Below are 23,657 nucleotides of genomic sequence, written 5' to 3'. Positions count from 1 at the left end.
GGGGGGAACATACTCCCCCCCTCTAAATGCTTTCCAACATCAGACTACCCCTCTGTAGTTAGATCTACATTTAGGAGAGCTCTAAAAAGAACCCAGAAAAAATAGAGAACCCTGCTCTCAGGAAGAAGAAACTTGCAGGGGGGAAAACACAGCATAATGATCTTTCTGACCTTGGATAGATCTTGAGCAAATCGTCCATACTTGGAAGCTGCTCCATGCCAAAAGGGTGGGTAGGACTGACCCACTCCAGGACCTTCTACTGAAAGCAACCTCTGCTGAGGCCAGCTTATCTATCCTGTAGTGCCTTAAAGGAATGAATTGACTTCCATTTCGTTGCCTTCAAAGGGTGAGCTGTAAAACTTTGGGGAGGATCTAAATCTTCAACTTTTTTTAAAAAATGGGTTAAAAAATTTACCCACACCCTCATCTCTGCCCCATTTCTTGGACTTAGAGTCTGTCCCTGTCTTGGAGCCCTCTTTCCAAAGGTCTCTACAATCCTTCCTGATTCAGCCTACAGCCATGAAGATGATTGGCTTTAGCACCTTCCCCTGAAATATCCATGGTTTGACTCTCAAACTGCATGTCATTATTGGATAAAGGGGAATCTGGCAGTTAGAATTCACATGCTGAGATCTCCATGTTGAATCCCTGGGCTGCTTATGAAAGTGAAAGCATTCACTCAGTCTAAATTATTACTCCCTCTAGGACCCAGGGGATGATTCATTAGAAGGCTGCTCCTCAAATGGCCACCTTTCCCTCTCTTTTTCTCCCTAAAGGCCTGCAGCCTGAGGGGAACAAAGGGGCCTTATTACCCAGGGAAAAACAAACCTCCGGCTCCCAACCTCACCAGAAGGAAGGGAGGGGGAAAAATTTCTTAGCCATTTGCCCAACAGGTTCCCTGTTGAATGAGTAAAGACAGGTTGCTTACCTGTAACTGTAGATCTTCAAGTGGTCATCTGTGCATTCACACTCATGGGATATAGCACCTGCGTCAATCCCCCAAATCGGTACCTAAAAAGCCCGGGATTTTTCGCGCTCGGCACCAGTGGGCATGCGCAGACGTCCCAGTACAAATGCTCACCGGAGCCAGCGCGAGGATCCCACCAGTTCCTTCTTGACCGCTGGAAGCCCCTAACATAGGAAGACCGTCAGCAGTGGGGAAGGAGGGCGGGTAGTGTGAATGCACAGATGACCACTCGAAGTTCTACAGTTACAGGTAAACAACCTGTCTATCTTCTTTGTGGTCTCTGTGCTTCACACTCATGGGAGATTAGCAAGCCAGACATACCTGGAGGCGGGAAGACGGTCAACCAGAAGAGACAGCTTGCAGCAGCACAGCTCCCAGATGAGTCCTCTGCTGAGCATGCACATCCAAAGTGTAGTGCTTCATGAAAGCATGCGGAGAGGACCAGGTGGCGGCTCTGCACACATCCATCAAGGAAACACCCTTCAGGAACGCCACCAACATTGCCATCGCTCTAGTAGAGTGTCCATGAATGGGTCCAGGCAACAGCTTCTTAGCCAGCAAGTAGCACAGTTTAATAGTCTCAGTAAGCCACTTCGAAAGCCGCTGAGATGAAATTTTTGAACCCAGTCTAGGAGCAGCATAAGAAGCAAAAAGATGCTGGTCCTGACGAAAACTCTTAGAATGACTCAAGTAAAAAAGAAATGCACGCTTAACATCTAAAGGGTGCCACCAACGTTCCTCGTCTGAGGAAGGCGTGGGATAAAACGTGGGTAGCCAAACGTCCAACTTAAGGTGAAACTGGGAAACCACCTAAGGGAGAAACGAAACATCAGGAGCCAACGATACCCCAGACTCATGAAAAACTAAATATGGGTGGTCACAACGCATAGCCATGAGCTCCCCAACACGGCGTGCTGACGTGATTGCCACCAAAAATGCAGTCTTCCAGGACAGAAACTGTAGGGAGCAGGTTGCCATTGGTTCAAAGGGATGTCGAGTCAACCTGTCCAACACTAACGGCAGATCCCACAACTGTGGAGGTGATCTAGATGGAGGATGCAATCTGACCAATCCCTTCAGGAAACGCTTTGAATGAGAGTGAGCAAAAACTGAATCCCCCTCAACAGGCTCATGGTATGATGATATTGCTGATAAATAAACTTTAACAGAAGAAAAGGAAAGTCCAGCATCCACCAAGGACAACAGAAAGTCAAAAATCATTGGTAGACCCACCCTCTGGGGTGAGACTGCAGGATCAGCCAAAAACCGAAGAAACTTTCTCCATTTTCTGAGATAGGAGACACGGGTAGATAACTTTCTACTATTTAGGAAGACGTGCTGGACTCTGCTTGAGAATTCACAGGGTCAATGAGCCACGCCGTCAGCTTCAGATGAGGTACGTTGTGATGAAACACCTGCCCCTCCTGGGCTGAAAGAAGGAAACTGATAAAAAACTCCCTTTGCTAGATGAAGCAAAAACGGGAACCAGTTCTGCTGAGGCCACCATGGTGTGATTAATATGCACCTCGGCTTCTCCCTCGCTATTTTGTTGACCACTTTTGTCATCAACGGAAGAGGCAGAAATAGGTACAGAAAGCAACCCTTCCATGGGAACATTAGACTGTCTCCCAAGGATGCTGGATCCGATCCTCCCCTGGTGCAGAACAGAGGACACTTCTGATTCCGGGCTGTGGCAAAGACATCCACCTGAGGGTGCCCCCAAAGCTGAAACACAGGTTGAAGGAAGCGCCACTGCATCTCCCACTCGTATGGAGACGCTGCTCCTCTGCTCAACGAATCCGCCTGGAGATTGAGTACTCCTGGAAGATGTGCAGCCTTCACATAGATGCCATGCACCAGGCACTCCTGCAACAGTTCTATTGCTAACTCACAGAGACGTCAGGAAACTGTCCAGACCCCCCCCCACACACACACACACAGCATCCATATGAGCACCCCAGCCCCATAAAGAAGCATCTGTAGTGATCATGACTGTCATTACAGGCAGATGGAAGGGAGCTCCCTGACAGATGTTGTCTTTGGATTTCCACCAATCCAGGGCTTGAAGGATTGATGATGGAAGTATGAACCTCTTTCGAGGCAAGTCCCGTAACGGCCAAAACTTTCTGAAGAACCAAAGTTGAAGCCCTCATATATAGTTTCACGAACAGAAGCACACTGGTAGTCGCTGCCATCAACCCCAGTATCCGCTGCAGCTGCTGCGCTGTTCCCCATTTCCAGCTTTGCAGAAGATGGATGAGAGCGATGATGTCCGATGCTCTTTGCTGAGGCAGAAAGGCACGATGAAGTGTTGTGTCCAGCAAAGCCCCGATAAACTGAACAGTCCTTGATGGTCTCAGATGGGACTTCTTCATGTTGACCTGCAGACCTAAGGTGTGAAGAAGACGAAGGGTGGTTGCAATGTGACCAGATAGACGCTCTTCCAAATCCACCACAAGGAGCCAGTCGTCTGTATATGGAAAAACGACTATGCCTTGCAGCCGAAGATGTGCTGCTACCACACTCATCATCTTGGTAAACACCCGCGGTGCAGTACACAGGCCAAATGGAAGGATTTTGAACTGGAAATGGTTGGAGCCTATCACAAACCTGAGGAAACACCTGTAAGCCGGATGGATACTGACATGGAAGTAGGCATCCTTCAGATCCAGGGTTGCCATCCAGTCCCCTTGGTTGATGAGGGAAAGAATTGTCTGCAATGTAGACATCCTGAATTTCTGGTACACGATAAACTTGTTCAGATTCTGAAGGTCCATAATTGGTCTCAATACCCCATCCCGCCTGGGGACCAGGAAATAACGAGAATAGAACCTCCTCGTTCTGGCTGTTACTGGAACCGGTTCTATGGCTTGTTTCTGCAAGAGGTTGTGAACTTCCTCTAACAGAGGGGGGGAAGGAGGTGTGGTGATCACCACTGACTGAGTCGGAACCTGAACAAAATCTATCATGTACCCTTCTGCTATGATGGAAAGAGCCCACCTGTCTGTGGAGATGGACTCCCAAGCCGGAAGATATTGATGAAGACGGGTACGTGACGAAGGAGGGGCGACGATGTGTGCTACAGAAAAGTCAAAGGCCCTGCTTCTGTGGGCGAGCACCCTTAGATTTGCCAGTGGTTGTAGATGCTGAAGCAAACCTTTTTCTGTTATTTCCCGTATAGGGAGACCTACTCTCCGCCTGCGAAGAGCAAGGTTTCCAGGGCTGGTCAGGAGAGAACTTCTGGTAGGGCTTCTTGGGCCAAGATTTATGCCATTGCTTAGGCTTGCCCGCCCTAGAGGATGCCGGGACACCAAGGTTCCTTGAGGTCTTTATGCTTTTATCCATCTCTTGGAGGACACTGTCAGTGGTGGAACTAAAAAGACCTTCGCTATCGAAAGGAAGGTCTTCAACGTAGGCCCTGGTGTCAGGCTGAAGAGCTGTAGACCGTAGCAAAGAGTGACGACGCAGGGAGATGGTGGAGGTGAGGGTCTTAGCAGATACATCCACCATGTGCTTTGCTGCAGCCAGTTGTTGCTTGGCCACAGCAAAGCCCTCTTTTTGCAGCTTCTTGAATGAAGATCGCTTTTCCTCACTCAAGGAAGACATTAGTGGTGTGAGCTCTCCCAGATGGAGTATGCACGTGGCGTAATTTGAGATCTTTACTCCCAATGCTCCAGCTGAATAAAACCGTCTTCCCGCATTGTCTATTTTCTTGCCCTCCTTGTCAGGTGGAGAAGAATGTGTCTTGCGCGCCTTTGAGGATGAGACCACCACCAAGTTGGGTTTGGGGTGGGAGAACAAAAACTCAGCACCAGCCTCCTGAACACGATACATATGGTCCAGTCTTCATATAGAGATTGGTGTAGATGCTGGCTTTGCCCAGGGCTCCTTCACCGCCTGCAAGATAACTTTGGTCACTGGAAGGGCCACAGCTGTCGATGTGTCTCTCTGCATTATATCGAAGATGGTGTCATCGACGACTGGCTGCGGTTGAACCACTGTGAGGGAGAGAGAGTGTGCCATCCGCTTCACCAGGTCCCCATAAGACTTTAGATCTTTCAATGGAGATATGGGAAGGTCCTCAGCAACACTGGAGAAGGTTCCGCTGCCCTGTCCGGATCATCGGTACCGACCTCAGAGTCCAATGACAAGGAATCTCTTCTCACTGAGTGCTCAGAAAGTATCGGGGTCAAAGCACATTCAGGTGACCGGAGCGATACTGACTGGCTAGCCTACACTTCCTCCGACCGCTCTCTGCATCTCTTAGGAGGGATCAACACTAATGCCTATGCACGATGCGTGGAGTGATGTGAAACCCTCAAGAAGTGCGAGGCTTCCGACTGCTGATCCCATTCTGGAAAGTAACTGGGAGGGTACCACTGATATGGCAGTGGGTACGGATACCCATAGGAACAAGGCCACTGACGTTGATCCCACAATGCAGGTGGCGGTAAACGTCGAACCACAGCAGTCGGCTCAAGCTCTCTCTGTCCCCTAGTCGGCTGAAGTGATGCCAAGGGTTCGTTCGGCGCCGAAGCCTCAATGTCCGATACCGAACCACTGTTGCTCTGACGATGCAACCCCGATCTAGACAAGTGGGTGCGCTGGGTCAGGTCTATCTCCTGCTCAGATCCCAACAGATGGATCGGCTGTGAGCCTCTGCTTCTCGACACTGAAGGACTCCATGGACGTGGAGACGCCAGAATCTTCCAGGGTGGAGCAGCTTGAGTCGACATCGACTCCAACGAAGCATCCCGAGAAGGAGTGCAGGAAAGTCTGTCCTTCTGCTTTAGACTTCTTTGGGAGGGACGATTAGGTCTCCGAATCGTCCTGACGTTTCTTGGCCGGAGTCACCACTAACCCTTCAGAGGGTCGTTTTGTGGGTCGGCCTCGCTCGGTCTGCATGCCAGTCTGCACCAGTGATGATGGATCGACCGATGCAACTGTCAGGGCCTGGGTAGCTTCTCCCATCGATACCGACAGGCCCGTTGCCATTTTCGGCGGACGAAGAGCCGATTCTACAAGTGCCGCCGATAGCCTTGCCGCCCGGTTTTTGTGGGTTTGCTTCGAGAAACTCGAGCAATGCGAGCATGAATCGACTCGGTGTCCCTTGCCCAGACACAATAAGCAGAGGGAGTGACCATCAGGAGGTGCAATCTTGCTACCACAGCTGAGGCAACGTTTGAAAAAACCCCAATGCCTTTCCATAGGCGCCGGAACCCTCACAGAACAGTTTTTGAGGGAATGGGGGGAAAAATAAAGCCCCGAAGGGCAAAGTTCAACACAAAGTCTTTTTTTTAAAACAACAACAACTAACTATAACACTTAACTACTAATTAGGAAAACAACAAACGGGCAATAACAGGGAAAAATCCAACAGATTACCAGGCACCGACCGGAGCAGTCGAAAGGAGATCCTATCAATGCGGCAGTCAAAAAGGAACTGGCAGGATCCTCGCGCTGGCTCCGGTGAGCATGTGTACTGGGATGCCTGCGCATGCCCACTGGTGCCGAGCACGAAAAATCCTGGGCTTTTTAGGTACCGATTCGGGGGATTGGCACAGGAGCTATATCCCATGAGTGTGAAGCACAGAGACCACGAAGAAGATCACTGGGGCCCAGGCAGAAGAAAAGGGAAAGTGCTGGGTGCAGCATTGGACCTCCACCAGCTCTGAATAAATTGTCTACGCCAGGACTGATGAGGTCTCAGCCTTCTGGGCTAGCGTGCCTGGGTGACGCAGCTCCAGAGACTGCTGCTGATTCTACTGCTCACTTCTGAGTCTCCACAACTGTGGGATCATGAAGAAACCAGCCAGGAGGGATACTGATGGCAAAAGTGGGAGTCAGTGAAGCTCAAAGACCGCTGAGGAACCAGCCTGTGGTTTCAGTGTCAAAGGACCCATGCAGCCAGCTGCCGCAGCAAAGAATGGGATACCAGAGTGGCCTGGGTGCCTAGCAACCTTCCTGTCTGGTTCCCTGGTCGCCTCAGTTTCTTTCTTCTTATCAGGATCTTCGAGCTCAAGCTGACACATCCTGCTTCAAGGGCAGGGCTGGTAAGACTGGGAAACCAGGGAATAAGTCCCTCCCCTCCAGGATCAAATTTAAGCCAACCCTATCCTGGAAGACGAGGAGCTACATTCCCAGCAGTAAGGACTGATCCACTACCAGGACCACCAGAGAATGAAAGGATTAGCATTCCCCTCACTTAGTGATACAGCCCTGATACAAATCAGATCCCACCTGCTATTGCTTTTAAAGGTTTCAAAATATATTGGAGTATCTTATCATTATCATGTGTAGTTTAATACACAGTTCAACCCTAAGCAAAAGCAGCAGCAGAGTCATTCAATGTAAGTGCAGAAGTCCTGTGTCCATCCTATGGGACAAATAATTGCCCCAGTCCAATCCACAGTTACACATATAGCTCCAGCCATAATGTTTTACAAGTCAACAAAAGGTTATAATGAGTACACAGTCTGAAAAACAACACTGAATTTGACTCTGAGGAGTAACCCATAAATGAAACATGTAGTAGAATTAAATCTATTCAAGAGAAACCCAGATCTATCCAAATAAGCCGTTCAGTGAACTTCTCCAAAAGTAGGATCTCCAAAACCACTAGTGAGGAATACTGGTACTCACTCTGATATTGGTGACAAGCCAGTGTCTCCAGTAACGGTATTTTGGATTTGCTCGACTAGGTGCATCTGGATCCACCATGATCAGAACATATAGCTTATTCTGCAAAGGGAAATGGAAAGATGGTCTTAGCTAGCAAGGAAGTTAAGAAAGGAAACTTTCCTAGAAAAACAGCTATAATTCATCCACTTTCCTGTGCCGACACTATCTCAAGGTTTGCATTATACTTCTTATTCTTTTGCCAGGGCAGTTGCTACATACAGAGAGGCAATTCTAATGGAAGCAATGGGATATGGTCAAGGAGAAAAGAGAATAAATAATTTATCTCAATTTTTGCAAAGAACTTCTCTCATTTGATAAGGCCATATATGATGCTGGGAGGAGGGGGAAGAGGTGGGCAAACAAAATGTAATATGGTGAAAGAAACCTGGAATTTCAGTACATGATGTATGAAAAGGATTTTTTTATTTAAGACGTGGTTTCAGCAGTGCCACTGAACATATATAAAAAGATGTTTCTTACTGGAGGTACATTATGGTATATCTCACATCAAACCATCAGACAGGACAGAACAGGAAAACAATATTTCTAATTCTTCAAAGTTAGTGATGGAAAAAATAACCCCAAACTTTTTTTTAAGGGGGGGTGAAGCTTGATGCCTTCTGCAAATGTCCAGAGATTTACTAGTTTATACAATAGACTACAAGCATATTATTGCCTTTCCTACAGCCCTTTTGACTGAGGGGGAAGTATCTGTAAGGAATACTGAAAAAAATCAGTGAAGCTTCTGGGGAGACACTAAGAAAATTGTCCCCCCCCCCCCAGAAAATTTAGGGACATGAGGGGACCAGGAAGAAGGATTGCTTTCGTAGAAGGTCAAGTGGCCTCAGATGAGCTAGTAGTGAAAAGGGTTTAACTATACCTGATTACTGAAGCTCTCTGAACACATCTCCAACCTAAAACTGCAGATTGCAGGTGAGCACCTTTTCTGGAGCCCACAAAGTGTTTTTAGAAAGTGGGTAGAATGAAGCAGGGCTTTTTGTGTTTTTTTGTGGTATAATGCAGACAGAACTTTTATCTCTAAAGTAGCCATTTTCTCCAGAGAACTGATCTCTGTAGTCTAGAAATTATTTGGAATTCCAAAAGATCTCCAGACCCCACCTGGAGGGTGGCAACCCTACCTGACAGTCATTTTGTGGTTGTGCTCACCAGACTTTCTAAGATCCCTATGTGCTAAAAAAAAGTTTGGGGACTAGCAGGGAAGAGCCTCAAAAACCTGGGGATCCCCCGCCTGGACTTGGGGGCTGACAAGTCCAGGGGCCACTGATTTAAATCAGCAACAATGGGGCTGCTATTTGCCCCAAAGGGAAAATATGCAGTAGAAAGCAAGTACCTGTACCTCTCCTCCTGACATGGGAGCACAGGACAGCTGGGAGGTGGGCTGAGCTATGGTCCCTTCACACAAAGATCCCACTCCAAACAAGGTCCTGGGGCTGCTATTGTAGTTTTAAAGTAGCAAGAGGTCCATTCACAGATCTCTCATTAGTATACCTAATTAAGCCCTTTCTTTGCCTTCTGGATCATGGATACTCAAAGGCAGCAAGTGCTCCTGTAAATAAGGGATCAGTTTAACACCACACATTTATAACTGAGATGCTAGATGTTTAATTTCTATTAACCCGGTCATAAAACGCATTTGGGAAGGGGGGGGGGAATCTAACCCCTGCTTCCTTAGAAAATTCCTAAACAACCACAACCCCATCTAGCTTCCTAAAAATTCTTAAGTTTAACAAAGACTGTTTTAAACAAAACATTTAATCAGAGTTGCCAGTGAACGAAACAGCTTTGTAAAATAAAAAAGAAAGTATTAACAGGTTTACAAATGGTTGCTGTACTGTACACAGACACTACAGTCAAAATGTTAATTGCAACTTACCATCAACATGCAAATATACAAAAGAGGAGGGGGGAGTGATAACTAGTGTAACAATGAGCTTTTGTTTAGTGGAGCACCGTGCTGTGTAACAGATAACCAACAGGTTCCCTTTCTGCAGAAGTCCTTACCATGTAACAGCTCTAGTACACACTACCCATGATGTTAAGCTGTTAAAAACAATACACGTCTGGCCTTTGTGAGCCATTATTATTGTACTTATTTTATTAAGGAATTTCCATCCCACCCTTCTATCCCAATGGATTCTCACAGGGCTTCCCATTATTGTCTTTAAGATTATATCAAAACCAAATGTTATTTTGAAAAATAAGGAATCTTAAATATAAAATAATTTTAAAAAGAACTCTGCTGTTACATTCAAAAAGCCATAAACAACAGCAATAGAAAATTCAGTTGAGGGGTTCCAAGGCACAATCTACCAGGAAGTTCTCTAGTGGGGCAGATTAGCCATTGAAGACCATAGGAAGAATCCTGGGAGGTCAATGACCTAAGAGCAGGAATGCCAGCCTCCAAGTGGGACCTTGGGATCCCCCAGAATTATGGCTAATATTCAGACCACAGAGATCAGTTCTCTTGTTGAAAATGGATCCTCAAGGGACTTAGACTCTATGGCATTGTGCCCCACTGAGATCTCTGTCCTCCTCAGGCTCCATTCCCAAATCTCCAGTAATGTTCCAATCTGGACCTGGCACTAGGATTGTCAATCCCCAGGTGGGAGCAGGGGATTCCCTGGTTTGGAGGCCCTCCCCCTGCTTTAGGGTCATCAGAAACCAGGGGTGGGGGAAATGTCTGCTGGGCACGCCATTATTCTCTATGGAGACCAATTCCCATAGGGTATAATGGTGAATTGTTCTGAGGGTATCTGGGGCTTGGAGGGGGCTGTTTTTTGAAGTAGAGGTGCCAAATTTCAGCATAGCATCCAATGCCTTTCTTCAAAACAACCTCCAATTTTCTAAAAGATTGGACCAGGGGGTCCAATTCTATGAGCCCCCGAAGAAGGTGCCCCTATCCTTCATTATTTCCAATTGAGGAAAGGCATTTAAAAGGTGTGTGGTCCCGTTAAATGTGATGGCCAAAACTCCCTTTGGAATTCAATTATGCTTGTCACAACCTTGCTCCTGGCTCAACACCCCCCCCCCCCAAAGTCTCCTGGTTCCACCCCCAAACTCCCCAGATATTTCTTGAATTGGACTTGGTAACCCTACCTGGGACCCCTACTTCCCCCATCTCCTGCCAATAGTCGGGGGGGGGGAACTGGCACTCCTTCCTGAGGGGCTGCCCGCCTGTTTACCCCACCCCTCTCCCCAGGGCAACCCAAGCCCTAAAAGTGGCAGGCACAAGAAAGGAGGGTTGGCTGCATCAAGGGATGCACACTCTCCACTTGGGCTGACTGCAACAAGGCACTAGATGGAACAGGACTAACCCACGCAACCTCACCTTGCTCGGTGAGAGACAGGCCCACTTCACCTTATCCAGCCACCCAGCTTGGTCAATCTCGTCCTGCTCAGGGCTGGCCAGGCAGATGCTCCATCCATTCTTTGGGATGGGTGGGGCCAGGGCCTGGTTCCAAGGCTCTCCCCTAATCTGCCCCTGTTCTCTAGCAAGTAAAAAGGCTGGGCCCCATTTATTTATTGTCTTATTATTCTCTTTTTCAAAAAAAAAAAACACAAAAAACCCCCCAAGACCCTGGCTTATAAATTAAAACTATTTTTAATTAGGTCTCAAACTAACCATTGTGGTAACTAGTGTAACATGACTGCTTCCTTTTGTCCTTCTAGCAAAATAGTATCTAGCTGAAGGTAATTAGCAAGAGGGCCATTTTTGTATGAGGCTCAAAAATGCTTTGGGGCCAGACTTGTTCCTGGCCTTTAACCCAAGATGCTTTGCTTAAATAAGCTATGAAAATTATGCCCCACACTTTTGAGTACCTCACAGTAAGTCACATGTTGCCCTCTGGTGACATTTTGTGTCACAAGCCCTGAAGTAAATTGCCTCAAGAGGCCAGCTGAGGAAGAACAGTCTCTCTAACCACATCCTAACAACAATATTTCAAAGAGCTCTGTGACATGATGGGGTTTTCCAAGGAAGGACTGGAATCCTTCTGGGGACAAGAGGACAGGATGTAGCCCTGTAAAGTAAAATCAACAGGCCTCCCTGCTGGGAGACAGCTGTGGGAACTGTGGGAGGGGGGGGGGAGCCAGCATTCAGGCTGAAAAGTCTCAGAGACAGCAGAAACATTTCCATAATGGGATAGACAATTTGTTCATGGGCAGTGACTGAAGAAGAACAGAACAATAATAGTGAAGTTCCATTTGTCACTGAAACTGTAGCAATGCAGCGTTTAAGGCATTTAGAACATAGGTAGCTTAAAACATTTTTTGGCTAAGTCAATAAAGGTCAAAGAATCTACATGGGAGCAAAACTAATTTGTGCTACAAATTCCTCTGTTTTTAGATGTTCACATGAATTAAAAAGCATCACGGGCTATATATGCTGTAGGTGTAAAAACAGTCTTTCTTCTTTGTTTCCACTGACGTAAACACTACTGTACTTTTATGGCAATTAGATTCATCTTTCACTCCATGTGCAAAATGCTCCATCAGCTTCCCCCCCCCCCCACACACACCCCTAGAAATATCCCTCCTTCATATGTCCCCTCTCCTGTCCTCTTTCACCCTCCCTCCCCTTCTCTGGTTGCCATTTACAAGCACTAGCAGGGAGGGAAACACGCTATATTAAACAGGAGTGTTAAAACACTGAAGGTAAACCACCTTGGATGGTATGATGTGGGGTATTTTTGTGGGGTCAGTGGAGCAAAGAAAATAAAACAAATTACTGAGAACTAAAGAAAAAACTAATACAATTTCTCTGTTTGCATCACTGGATGCAAAAATTTCTCCTCAGCTGTATGGACTGTAATAGAATACTCTCTCTCAATCTTTCCCCTGCTTTCAACTCATGTTATATTTCCCTTTAAAAAAAATTCAATATACTTAAACTAGCAAGAGTGCACTAAGGAAATCCATGCCTTAAAAGAAACATGAAGATCAGAACATCACCCTTTTCATTAGTGATTGAGCGTTAGGGATTTTCAGAGCGTTGTTCAATCATACTGTTTAGCATGGTTTCATTTTGTGTGAGTATTTTTAAAAAACTCTTGTCCCATATTTTCCTTTTCCTACAGCAAATAGTGCCTCCTAAAGTTTTTTGGGGCAAACATTTCGGCATTCTCCAGACACCTACATCAAAATGGCACTTGAGTCACATGGACCTTCTGCAAATTGCCACACAGAGAATTGCTTGGGATCCACTTGGAGAAAGGAATGCAATTGACAATCCTTTTATTCAGAACTTCTTTTGTAGAAAAAGTCCAGTGGGAACTCATTTGCATATCAGGCCATACCCTCTGGTGTCACCATTGTTTCACACAAAGCTCTTTTGTGGGAAAAGCCCAGCAAGGATTCATTTGCATATTAAGCCACACCCCTGAAGCCAAGCCAGTCGGAACTGCGTTCCTGTGCCTTCCTGCTCAAAAAAAGCCCTGCTTTTATATACCCGGAGTATTCTGTGAAGTTCTGGAGGCCTCACTTCAGAAAGTACATGGGACAGAATGGAGTGGGTGCAGCAATGAGGATGATCAGGAGTCTGGAAACCAAGCCCTATGAGGAAAGGCTGAGGGACTTGGGAATGTTCAGTCGGGAGACAAAGAGGCTGAGGGAAGACATGACTGCTTTCTTTAAGTATCTGAAGGGCTGTCACTTAGAGGTCAGGGAGCTGTTCCTGTTGGCAGCAGAGGATAGAACTCACAGTAATGGGTTTAAATTAAGGGTTGGAAGATACCATCTGGATATTAGGAAAAACTTTTTAGAATTGTTCAACAGTGGAATCAGCTACCTAGGGAGGTGATGAGCTCCCCCTCGTTGGTACTCTTTAAGCAGCAGCTGGACAAACACTTGTCAGGGATGCTCTAGGCTGATCCTGCATTGAGCAGGGAGCTGGACTAGTTGGCCTCTATGACCATTTCCAACTCCCTGATTCTATGGTTCTATGACAGGGGTGGCCCAACTTGTTTAATGTAAGAGCCACATAGAAGAAATGTCAGATGTTTGAGAGCCACAAGATATGAATTTCAGATGTTTGAGAGCCAGAAGATATGAACATTAGATATTGGAGAGCTGCAAGACAGGAAGGCAAGCAAGCAAATAATAATAATAATAATACTTTTTTATTTATATCCCGCCCTCCCCGTCAGGGCAGGCTCAGGGCGGCTCACAACATAAAAATACAATATACATCAACAGTTATACTTATAAAATCATCATTAAAACAATTTACAAGTTATATTAAAATTAACATTATGGTGCTATAAACATTAAATCTTCAGTAAGGTTCAGTAGCTAAAAACATATCCAGCGGCACTTTCTTAGCTTGTCATTAGTTGAAGGCTATTTTGAAGAGGTAGGTCTTACAGGCCCTGCGGAATTGATCTAAACATCGTAGGGCCCGCACCTCTTCTGGGAGTTGATTCCACAGCAGTGGAGCTGCAATGGAGAAGGCCCGATCCCAGGTTGTCTTCAATCTGGCCTCCCTTGGCCCAAGGATAGTCAGCTGGTTTTTTCCAGCTGACCTCAGCGCTCTCTGGGGCTCATATGGCGAGAGACGGTCCCTCAGGTAGACAGGTCCTCGGCCATATAGGGCTTTAAAGGTAATGACCAGCACTTTGTAACGAACTCGGTATACCACTGGCAGCCAGTGCAGTCCGCGCAGCCCCGGCTGTATGTGCTCCCATCTTGGGAGCCCCAACAGCAGCCTAGCCGCCGCGTTCTGCACCAGCTGCAGTCGCCGAGTTCGGCACAAGGGCAGACCCATGTAGAGGGCGTTGCAGTAATCCAGTCTCGAGGTGACTGTAGCATGGATCACCGTTGCTAGGTCCCGGCGCTCCAGGAAGGGGGCCAACTGCTTCGCCCGTCGAAGATGAAAAAACACAGACTTGGCAGTGGCCACTATCTGTGCCTCCATTGATAATGAAGGCTCCAGAAGAACCCCCAAGCTCTTGACCCTATGGGCTGCTTTCAGCAGCACACAGTCAAAGACCGGCAAGGGGATTTCCCTTCCCAGGGCACCGCGGCCCAAGCAAAGGACCTCTGTCTTCGTTGGATTCAACTTCAGCCCGCTCAGCCTGAGCCAACCTGCCACAGCCTGCAGTGCTAGGTCCAGGTTTTCTGGGACGCAGTCAGGTCGGCCGTCCATTAGTAGATAGAGCTGGGTGTCATCTGCATATTGATGGCACCCAAGCCCAAACCTCCCAGCAATCTGGGCAAGGGGGCGCATGTAGATGTTGAACAACATCGGAGACAGAACTGCCCCTTGTGGCACCCCACACACTAGTGGGTGCCTCCGGGACAGCTCTCCCCCAATTGCCAAGGAAGGAGGAAAGCCACTGTAAGGCCGACCCCCTAATCCCTGCGTTGGCGAGCCAGCGAGCCAGTAGCCAATGATCGACCGTGTCGAACACGGCCAACAGGTCCAACAACATCAGCACCGCCACGCCGCCTCGATCCAGATGCCGCTGGAGGTCATCCACCAAGGCGACCAGCACTGTCTCCGTCCTATGGCCTGGACGAAAGACGGACTGGTGGGAGTCTAAGGCGGAAGTGTCATCCAAACAACTCTGCAAATAAATGGGGAAGGGAGGGAGAGGTGCAAAGAAATTTTAAATGCATTCTCGAAGCCACCAACTGGCTTGGCTTGGGGAAGTTTATTAGAGATAAATGCCTTTTCCAAGCTGGCTGACAGGGCAGTGGGGGCTTCAAGAGCCACACAATATGCAGTATGTCACAGAAGTGAGTACACCCCCTCACATTTTGTAAATATTTAAGTATATATTTTCATGTGACAACACTGAAGAAATGACACTTGGCTAAAATGTAAAGTAGTGAGTCTACAGCTTGTATAACAATGTAAATGTGCTGTCCCCTCAGAATTACGCAACACACAGCCATTAATGTCTAAACTGCTGGCAACAAACGTGAGTACACCCCTAAGTGATAATGTCCAAATAGGGCTCAAAGTGTCAATATTTTGTGTGGCCACCATTATTTTCCAGCACTGCTTTAACCCTCTTGGGCACAGAGTTCACCAGAGCTTCACAGGTTGCTACTGGAGTCCTCCACTTCTCCATGACGACGTCACATAGCTGGTGGATATTAGAGACCTTGCGCACCTCCACCTTCCGTTTCAGGATGCCCCACAGATGCTCAATAGGGTTTAGGTCTGGAGACATGCTTGGCCAGTCCATCACCTTTACCCTCAGCTTCTTTAGCAAGGCAGTGGTCGTTTTGGAGGTGTGTTTGGAGTCGTTATCATGTTGGAATACTGTCCTGTGGCCCAGTATCCGAAGGGAGTGATCATACTCTGCTTCAGTATGCCACAGTACATGTTGGCATTCATGGTTACCTCAATGAACTGTAGCTCCCCAGTGCTGGCAGTACTCATGCAGCCTCAGACCATGACATTCCCACCACCATGCTTGACTGTAGGCAAGACATACTTGTCTTTGTACTCCTCACCTGGTTGCCGCCACACAAGCTTATTTGGAAAGTTTATTGCTATGGGATAAATTCTTGTAAATGTTTTGTTTTTTCAGCCAGCATATATCTTTCTTTAAAAAAAAATATGGGGACTGATAGCCTGGCTTTGAAAATAGACTTATCGACTCTATAGCTACCCTTTCAAGGTGACAGAACATTTTGGCAGGATCTTTGCTTCTTTGTGTTTTGAATTCAAAATAATCTGATTTCTTGATAATAAGCCTAGCCTTTCAGCACTGATGTTCTTTTTGTACAGGTACATGTTCCTTTTCACTTTTGTACTACTGGTAAACAAACAAAAAACAGAAATAATGAAGCATCCCCAAATGGGGGAGGGGTAAACTAATCACCACTGTTTTTGTGATTTTTAGAGGAGGTCTATACAAGGATAGAAAATTACTATTTTTAAAAAAAATCATCCTGATTGTCCCTTGGATTTCCCACACCCATGTCTTTCTGCGGGGCTGAAGCCAGAAGAAAATCTGCTGGGAGTACTAGTGAATCATCAGCCATTATAGATACTGACTGCATACATGATTCTTGGCACATAGTGTAACCTTCTATTAGTCAGTCAGAGCAGTGGGCAATTCTCTTTTTGGGATTGGTTTCTGTGGAGAACTTATTTATATCATGACGGAGGCTTTCTGCAGACACACAAAACAAGGAGGACAGGTAGCTTGTGAGTTTTATTTCTTCTGTAATAGAGGCTTCATATGTGAAAATAAGTTGAAACTCACCTGGTAAATGATTTGTCTTGAAGCCTTTATAAGGCTGCAATCACACACACTAAATAATGCACTTTCAATCAACTTTCAGTGCACTTTCTTACTGGATTTTACCAGTTCACACAGCAAAATCCAGTTGCAAAGTGCATTGAAAGTGGATTGAAAGTGCATTATTTATTGATCGCAGCCTTAAAGTGATATGACATTTTTTCTCCTCCAGGCAGTTCTTCTTATGGGATTCACTGAATCCACTGAACTTTGATAGAAGACTCCAGGCTGTGTACTTGACAAAGGTGTAATGAGGAAAAAGTTTTAAGCATGCTATTTATCTTTCCGTGCGATCCCAAATATAGTTACCCCCTTCTAAGTCCTTTGAAATTAATGGGGAGGGACGGTGGCTCAGTGGTAGAGCATCTGCTTGGGAAGCAGAAGGTCCCAGGTTCAATCCCTGGCATCTCCAAAAAAGGGTCCTGGCAAATAAGTGTGAAAAACCTCAGCTTGAGGCTCTGGAGAGCTGCTGCCGGTCTGAGAAGACAATACTGACTTTGATGGACCAAGGGTCTGATTCAGTATAACGCAGCTTCATATGTTCATATGTTCAATGGGCTTGAAACAATATACCTCTGTTTAGAATTGTACTTGTTGACCTTTCAGTGTTGCTCATCCCCCTTTAGCCATACCCATCCAGCTCTGCTCCTTCTCAGCTTTTGTCATTTAACTCTATATCCAAACCAAAGAGAAAATCTGTGCCTTGCCCAAACTTAAAACAAATAAGAAAAATAAACTCAGAACCTAAACCCAAACCACAGAGAATGGGGCACTCTCCAGTATTTACATCTGAGCATGTACAAACTGCCTTTCTCCAACAACTAAGCAACTGCAATGTGCCCTGCACACTTGAATGAAGCCCTAACCACCTTTCCAACATTATGAGTACATAATTCTCACCACCACAAAAAGTTCACTGTAGGCGCAACATTGCAGCACACCCGTCCAATAAAAGTGCAAACTGTGCTGAAATATTTACAGGTACTGCCATATCAGTATTGGCAGGGGTCATTTTGTAGAAAAATAAATAGTGACTCCTTAGCATATGCCACTGTCCCCACCAGCCAAAAGCAACCCGCCGCAAGAAAGGAGAGCCCTGGGCGAGTGAGGCCTGCTTGGGCTGGCTAGAGATCCAGCCAGCCCAAGCAGGCCTTGTTCACTTGTGGCCCTCCTTGGCTGAGCCCCCCAGTCAAAAGGCCAGCAAGCCATCCACTGCCCAAAATCACATAAGAAGTGGAGAAAGAATGGTGTGGGCTTCTCCAGGGGTTAATGAGGGCTGCTGGGGGCATGGGAAAGCCCCTGGTGGCTGGCTGGCTGCCCACTCCACCTAATCCGTGTCTCTGAATTCTCGCCCAGCCCAATTATTTAGCACAATCTGGACCCTTACAACTTTGCCACAGAGCAAACCCAAACGATAAGGAATTGGCAATTGGCTGTGAGGCTTCTGCAGATTTTTTCGCAGATAAGGTCCTGTTGCTCTGCTGTGATCTTTCCGCCAATTTTGATACAGTAAGTGAACTTGAGGCTCTGAGCACGTCCTTTGGTTCAACCCTGGATCATTTTGCTTCACTCAGCTTGGGGGAAGTTGACAAGGTCCTCTGCACTGTACGTTCCACTACCTGCGATTTGGATCCATGTCCATTCTGGTTGATATGTGCTTGCCGGACAGAATTACGGGTCCCATTGCAGGAGATTAACAGGTCCCTGATGGAAGGAACCTTTCCCGTGCCCCTTAAGGAGGCGGTGGTACACCCTCTCCTCAAAAAACCATCTCTGGACCCAGCCGTATTGGCAAACTACCAGCAGGTGTCGAACTTGCCCTTTTTGTGTAAAGTCATTGAGAGGGCAGTGGCAGTACAGCTACAGGGATTTTTGGATGATGCTTCCGTTTTAGACCCATTTAAATCTGGCTTCTGTCCAGCCCCGTAGCCAGGATTTGGAAGGTCAGGGGGCCTTTGATTTTTTGGGGGGGGCACTCAAGGGCTCTTACCCATAGCTGCTCTCATGGCCACCCTGACCTACCATCACACTGGCTGGTGCCCCACACAGCCAGGACTAAACTTTGTTGGCCTTAAAGGAGCCACCAGACTCAAATTTTGTTCTATTACTTCAGACCAACGCTGCTACCCACCCAAATCTGTTTCTGTTCCCAGAACACTCAAACTCCCTACTGCGCACCCCCGCCCCTGATAACCAATTTTCAAAAACTTGAAATTGCTCTGGCAAGTATTTGGATGGGAGACTTCCTTGGAATAACAAAGTTGGGAGGGCGGATGTATGTGTGTGTGAAAATTAAAGCAAACTCCAGGAAGGTCACCTGAAGCAATAGGAAGCAGAACTACCTTTAGTCCTTTAGTCCTCTTATTCAGTGGGTTTACTCTCAAGATATTTGGCTACCAACCTCCTGGTGGAGCCTGGAGATCACCCAGTATTACAACTGTTCTCTGGCTGGGGCTGATGGGAGTTGTAGGCAAAAAACATCAGGAGAGCTACCGTTGGCCACCTCTGTTCTATGAATTAAAGCCCATATATCGCAGTTCTGCTACCCAAATACAGGATAACTGTATTGAAAGCATATTGCCAGCCTTCCCCCCCTCCCCCCCCCCAAAAAACAGACATGCACACACACAAGTCTTGTTTACAAGTTACAGTGAACACACATACAGGGTGTCTTGTTATTTAAAAATACATCGAGTCATTCTCTTGGTAGGAACCAGCCTTGTGGAGCTGGCTAAATAAATGGCTTGCTAGAGAGACTGAGGAAGGAAGGGGGGGGGGGCTTAAAAGAGGAAATGCTCTTCACCTGTGTGTGGGGGGGAGGGAGTGAGTTTTACCTTGTGAATTACAAAGAACATGAAGAGCTTCAGATATGCAGCAGAAGGGGGAAGTTTTCCAGTCAGATGGAACATTTACTTGTGGCGGGAAGCGTTTAGATGTCAAAATGCTGCTAAAATTTATAGAGGCTCCCTGCCGCCGAGAGAGAGAGAGACAGAGAGAGAGAGAGAGAGAGAGAGAGAGAGAGAGAGGGAGGGAGGGAGTTGCAGTCGGCTGACAACAAGCAGCCGGCAGGGTCTGCTCCACAGGGTCCTAGTGCACCCCAACTCCTCGTCACCAGCCAGGCCAGGAGCACCAATAGCTATGGAGCAGTTGAATCCCCTGCTGGGTTAAAGGGCCTGCTGATCAGCTGATCCACCCGCAGCTCTTTTAACTGGAGGGGGAGGCTGGGGACTGCTTCTGCCCCCTGCCCTACACTCCAGGATGCAGCAGAAGCCCCGGAGGCTGTTTGGGGGCCCCAAGTCAGGGGGCCTCACCCAGAAGTCGGGGGGCTGTGCCACCACAGGCCCCCTCGTAGCTACTGGCCTGCTTCCGTCCAGGCTATGGGATGGAGACGGCACTGGTCGCCCCCATGGATGATCTCAAGACATCTGGATCGGGGCAGCTCAGCAGTGCCGCTGTTGTTATTTATTTATTCGATTTATATCCCGCCCTCCCCACCAAGGTGGGCTCAGGGCGGCTTACAACAGAGAATTCAAAACAATAAAGTTAATAAATATTAAAATACATAGAATAATTTACAACAGTTAAAACATGAAAACAATCTAACAGTTTGGTGCTATTCTCACAACCATTCATTTGCAGTTTTTAGGTACCAGTCAGTTATATGCCAACCGGAAGAGGACCGTCTTACAGGCCTTGCGGAACTGCCCAAGGTTCCGCAAGGCCCTCACCTCTTCCAGTAGCTGTTAGATCTGTCGGCTGTATTTGATATAGTTGACTAACAGCTACTGTCCCGCTGCCTTGCTAACGCAGGGATTCAGGGGTCTGCCCTTCAATGGCTTACTTCTCCAAGGTTGGGGACAAAGGGTGGCTCTAGGGGAGCAATCATCCCACATCCACTTGTAAGTGGTGTGCCTCAGGAGGCGGTTCTCTCCCCAATGCTGTTTAACATCTACATGTGTCCCCTTGCCCAGATTGTCCAGAGATATGGGCTGGGTTGTCACCAGTATGTAAATGACACCCAGCTCTATCTGTTGATGGGAGGCCAGTCCAGCTGTGTCCTGGAAGATCTGGACTTGGCATTGCAAGCCATAGTGAAATGACTCAGGCAAAGCTGACTGAAATTGAATCCAGTGAAGACAGAGGTCCTGTGCCTAGGTCGTGGTGGTCTGGGTAGAGAGATCCCACTGCTGGCCTTTGATGGAACACCTATGGCACCAGCACCGAGGGTCAAGAGCTTAGGGGTGCTCCTGGAGCTTTCGCTGACTATTAGGGCCAAGGTAGCAGCCACTGCCAAATTCGCATTTTACCACCTTAGGTGGATAGGGCAGCTGGCTTTGTACCTGGAATGCAATAACCTGGCAACAGTGATCCATGCAATGGTCACCTCGAGATTAGATTACTGTAACGCCCTCTACATGGGGCTGCCCTTGACTCAAATTCAGAGTGTGCAACTGGTGCAAAACGCAACAGCCAGGTATGAGAGCACATTCAGCCTACACTGGAAACGTTACACTGGTTGCCTGTGGCGTTCTGAATTCGCTTCAAGGTGCTGGTCATAACCTTTATATATGGCCTGGGACCTGTCTACCTTCGGGACCGCCTCTCCCCATATGTACCCCAGAGAGCACTACGTTCAGGATCCCAAAATCTTCTTAAAATCCCTGGACCAAAAGAAGCTCAATTGACAGCCACCAGAGCCAGAGTATTCTCGGTAATAGCCCCCACTCTGTGGAATGCCATTCCAGGAAACATCAGGGCCCTGCAGGACCTGCCACAGTTTCGCAGGGCTTGTAAGACTGAACTGTTCAGACTTGCTTTTAACAGTTAAGGGGAGGTGGCTGTTATTCCACAGCACTGACAATCTCACTGGACAAATATAACAGAAACAAGAAACATCAGAATAATTAGAGCATCAACATGCATCTTGGACTTTTTAATGACTATATAATGGAAATGATTTCATTGTATATTTGTTTTAATATTTTATGTTGTTTTTATTTGTTGTTAGCCACCCTGAGCCCATCAGGGGAGGGCGGGATATAATTTTGATTAAATAAATAAAATAAATTGTTATGTAGCTGCACCTACTATTCAATGGACAAGGTAGGTGGGGAGGAAGAGGGGGAACCCTCAGAAAGGTTCAGGAGCTGTCCTCCTGTGAGCTCCTGCTGAATCTGAGGCCTGAGTATCGGTATTCCACTCACTTGAACTAATGGTGGTTAGCTAAATGTAAGACAGACAGCACTTGAGGCTGAAGTCGTATCGTGGTCCATGCTGTGCTTTCCCGGGAAATCCTAAAGCTATCCTGAGAGCTTACAGATGCCTAAGTGGCAATTGAGTTTTCTGTTGTTGTTCATGTAAAACATTTTGTGAGGTGCTCATTGTATAAATCAAGTGGTGATACTCACTCTGAAGTCTGCTTTCAGCCCCAGCATCTCTGACTTCAGATCTCTGCCTTAGCCATGATCTCAGGACAATTCCTAACATATTTCTTACCACTTGTGCTCATGTGCGTATATTTTTATACATGATACTTTGATAGCACCAAAAACACAGGACAGTGCACATGAGTAGAAATTCCCACAAGACTTACAGAAGTGTAACAAATATGCAAAGTTGTTTTTAAAAAAACAGAGCACATGATGCATTACCATTCAAATCTGTGTTAATTAGAACAGTGTGACATTTTTGCACATGAACATTTTCAGACAAAGTAGTAACTTCCACAAATCCTGTTCTTGCTGAGGTGGGGAGCAGGGGTTATCTGGGTAGAGCTATTATTCATTTCCATTTGCACTTACAGTAGTAACCTAATTGATAGGCACAGATTAAAAGGGGATTAGACAGACTCATGGAGAATAGGTCTATCAGTAACTACTAGCCATGGTGACTAAAGGAAACCTCCACGTTCAGAGGAAGTAACTACTAGCTATGGTGAATACCAGCACAAGGAGGCAACATCAGGGGAAGGCCTCGGCTTCTATATTGATGGCCCTCCAGAGTTTACTGGTTGTCTGCTGGGTGAGAAAAGATGCTGGACTAGATGGACCATTAGTGTGATTCAGCAGGGATCTTATTTTCTTAACCTTTTAATCAAACAAAGCCAATTTTGTGCTTCTATGACTATTGCTTCTATGTTTCCTTGCAACAGTGTATATGAGAAATTCTGTCCACTCAGGGATCTTACAGGTAGGGATACTGCGAACACCATGAATGTGTTCAACAGACAGTTGAACTTTCCCTGTTCAAAGCAGTTGGTCAGATATGAGCGCATTAGTTCATGCCACGAATGCCTGTCAAACTGATTGGCATTGAGTTTTTTGCAAAACTAGACATATGCAAAGGCACGGCTGATAGGCAATCATTTATGTCACTAGGGACTCTTTAGACAAACACCAAAGGATAGCACTTTACTAAAACACAGAATTTATTTATGTCTGATTTATATGATTTGTGACTGATTTGTCTATGTAAACAGTAACCTGCTGAGCACAGCAGTTGCACAACAAGGACAGGAAGGTAGTATAACTCAACTGTTCATTGTGAAGACACACCTACACAAAAAGCCAGTTGCATTGTGCTGCAGGTTAAGAAAGAATGCTGTGTAGCAGCATACTGAACAGCCATGAACAGGTCAATGAACACTCAAACCAGTCACCAAAAAATCAACTAGCAAACAGGACGTCAACCCAACTAGCTGTTAGAGCATCCCTCCATATAGGTAGCATGATGAC

The 23,657-nt window shown here is 46.7% G+C and overlaps 1 protein-coding gene across 1 annotated transcript in view; it reads right to left on the bottom strand.

The window, feature by feature from the left end:
* PEBP4 (phosphatidylethanolamine binding protein 4) overlaps nt 1–23,657 on the bottom strand; it is a 332,206-nt gene that overhangs the window by 189,238 nt on the left and 119,311 nt on the right. Inside the window, exon 3 of the mRNA XM_060251873.1 lies at nt 7,610–7,708. Coding sequence (XP_060107856.1) covers nt 7,610–7,708 — 99 coding nt within the window. The remainder of the gene's footprint in view (nt 1–7,609; nt 7,709–23,657) is intronic.

Source organism: Heteronotia binoei, chromosome 12, assembly GCF_032191835.1.
Source record: "Heteronotia binoei isolate CCM8104 ecotype False Entrance Well chromosome 12, APGP_CSIRO_Hbin_v1, whole genome shotgun sequence".
Classification (NCBI taxonomy): Eukaryota; Metazoa; Chordata; class Lepidosauria; order Squamata; family Gekkonidae; genus Heteronotia; species Heteronotia binoei.
This window is presented reverse-complemented; position numbering and strand designations above follow the sequence as displayed.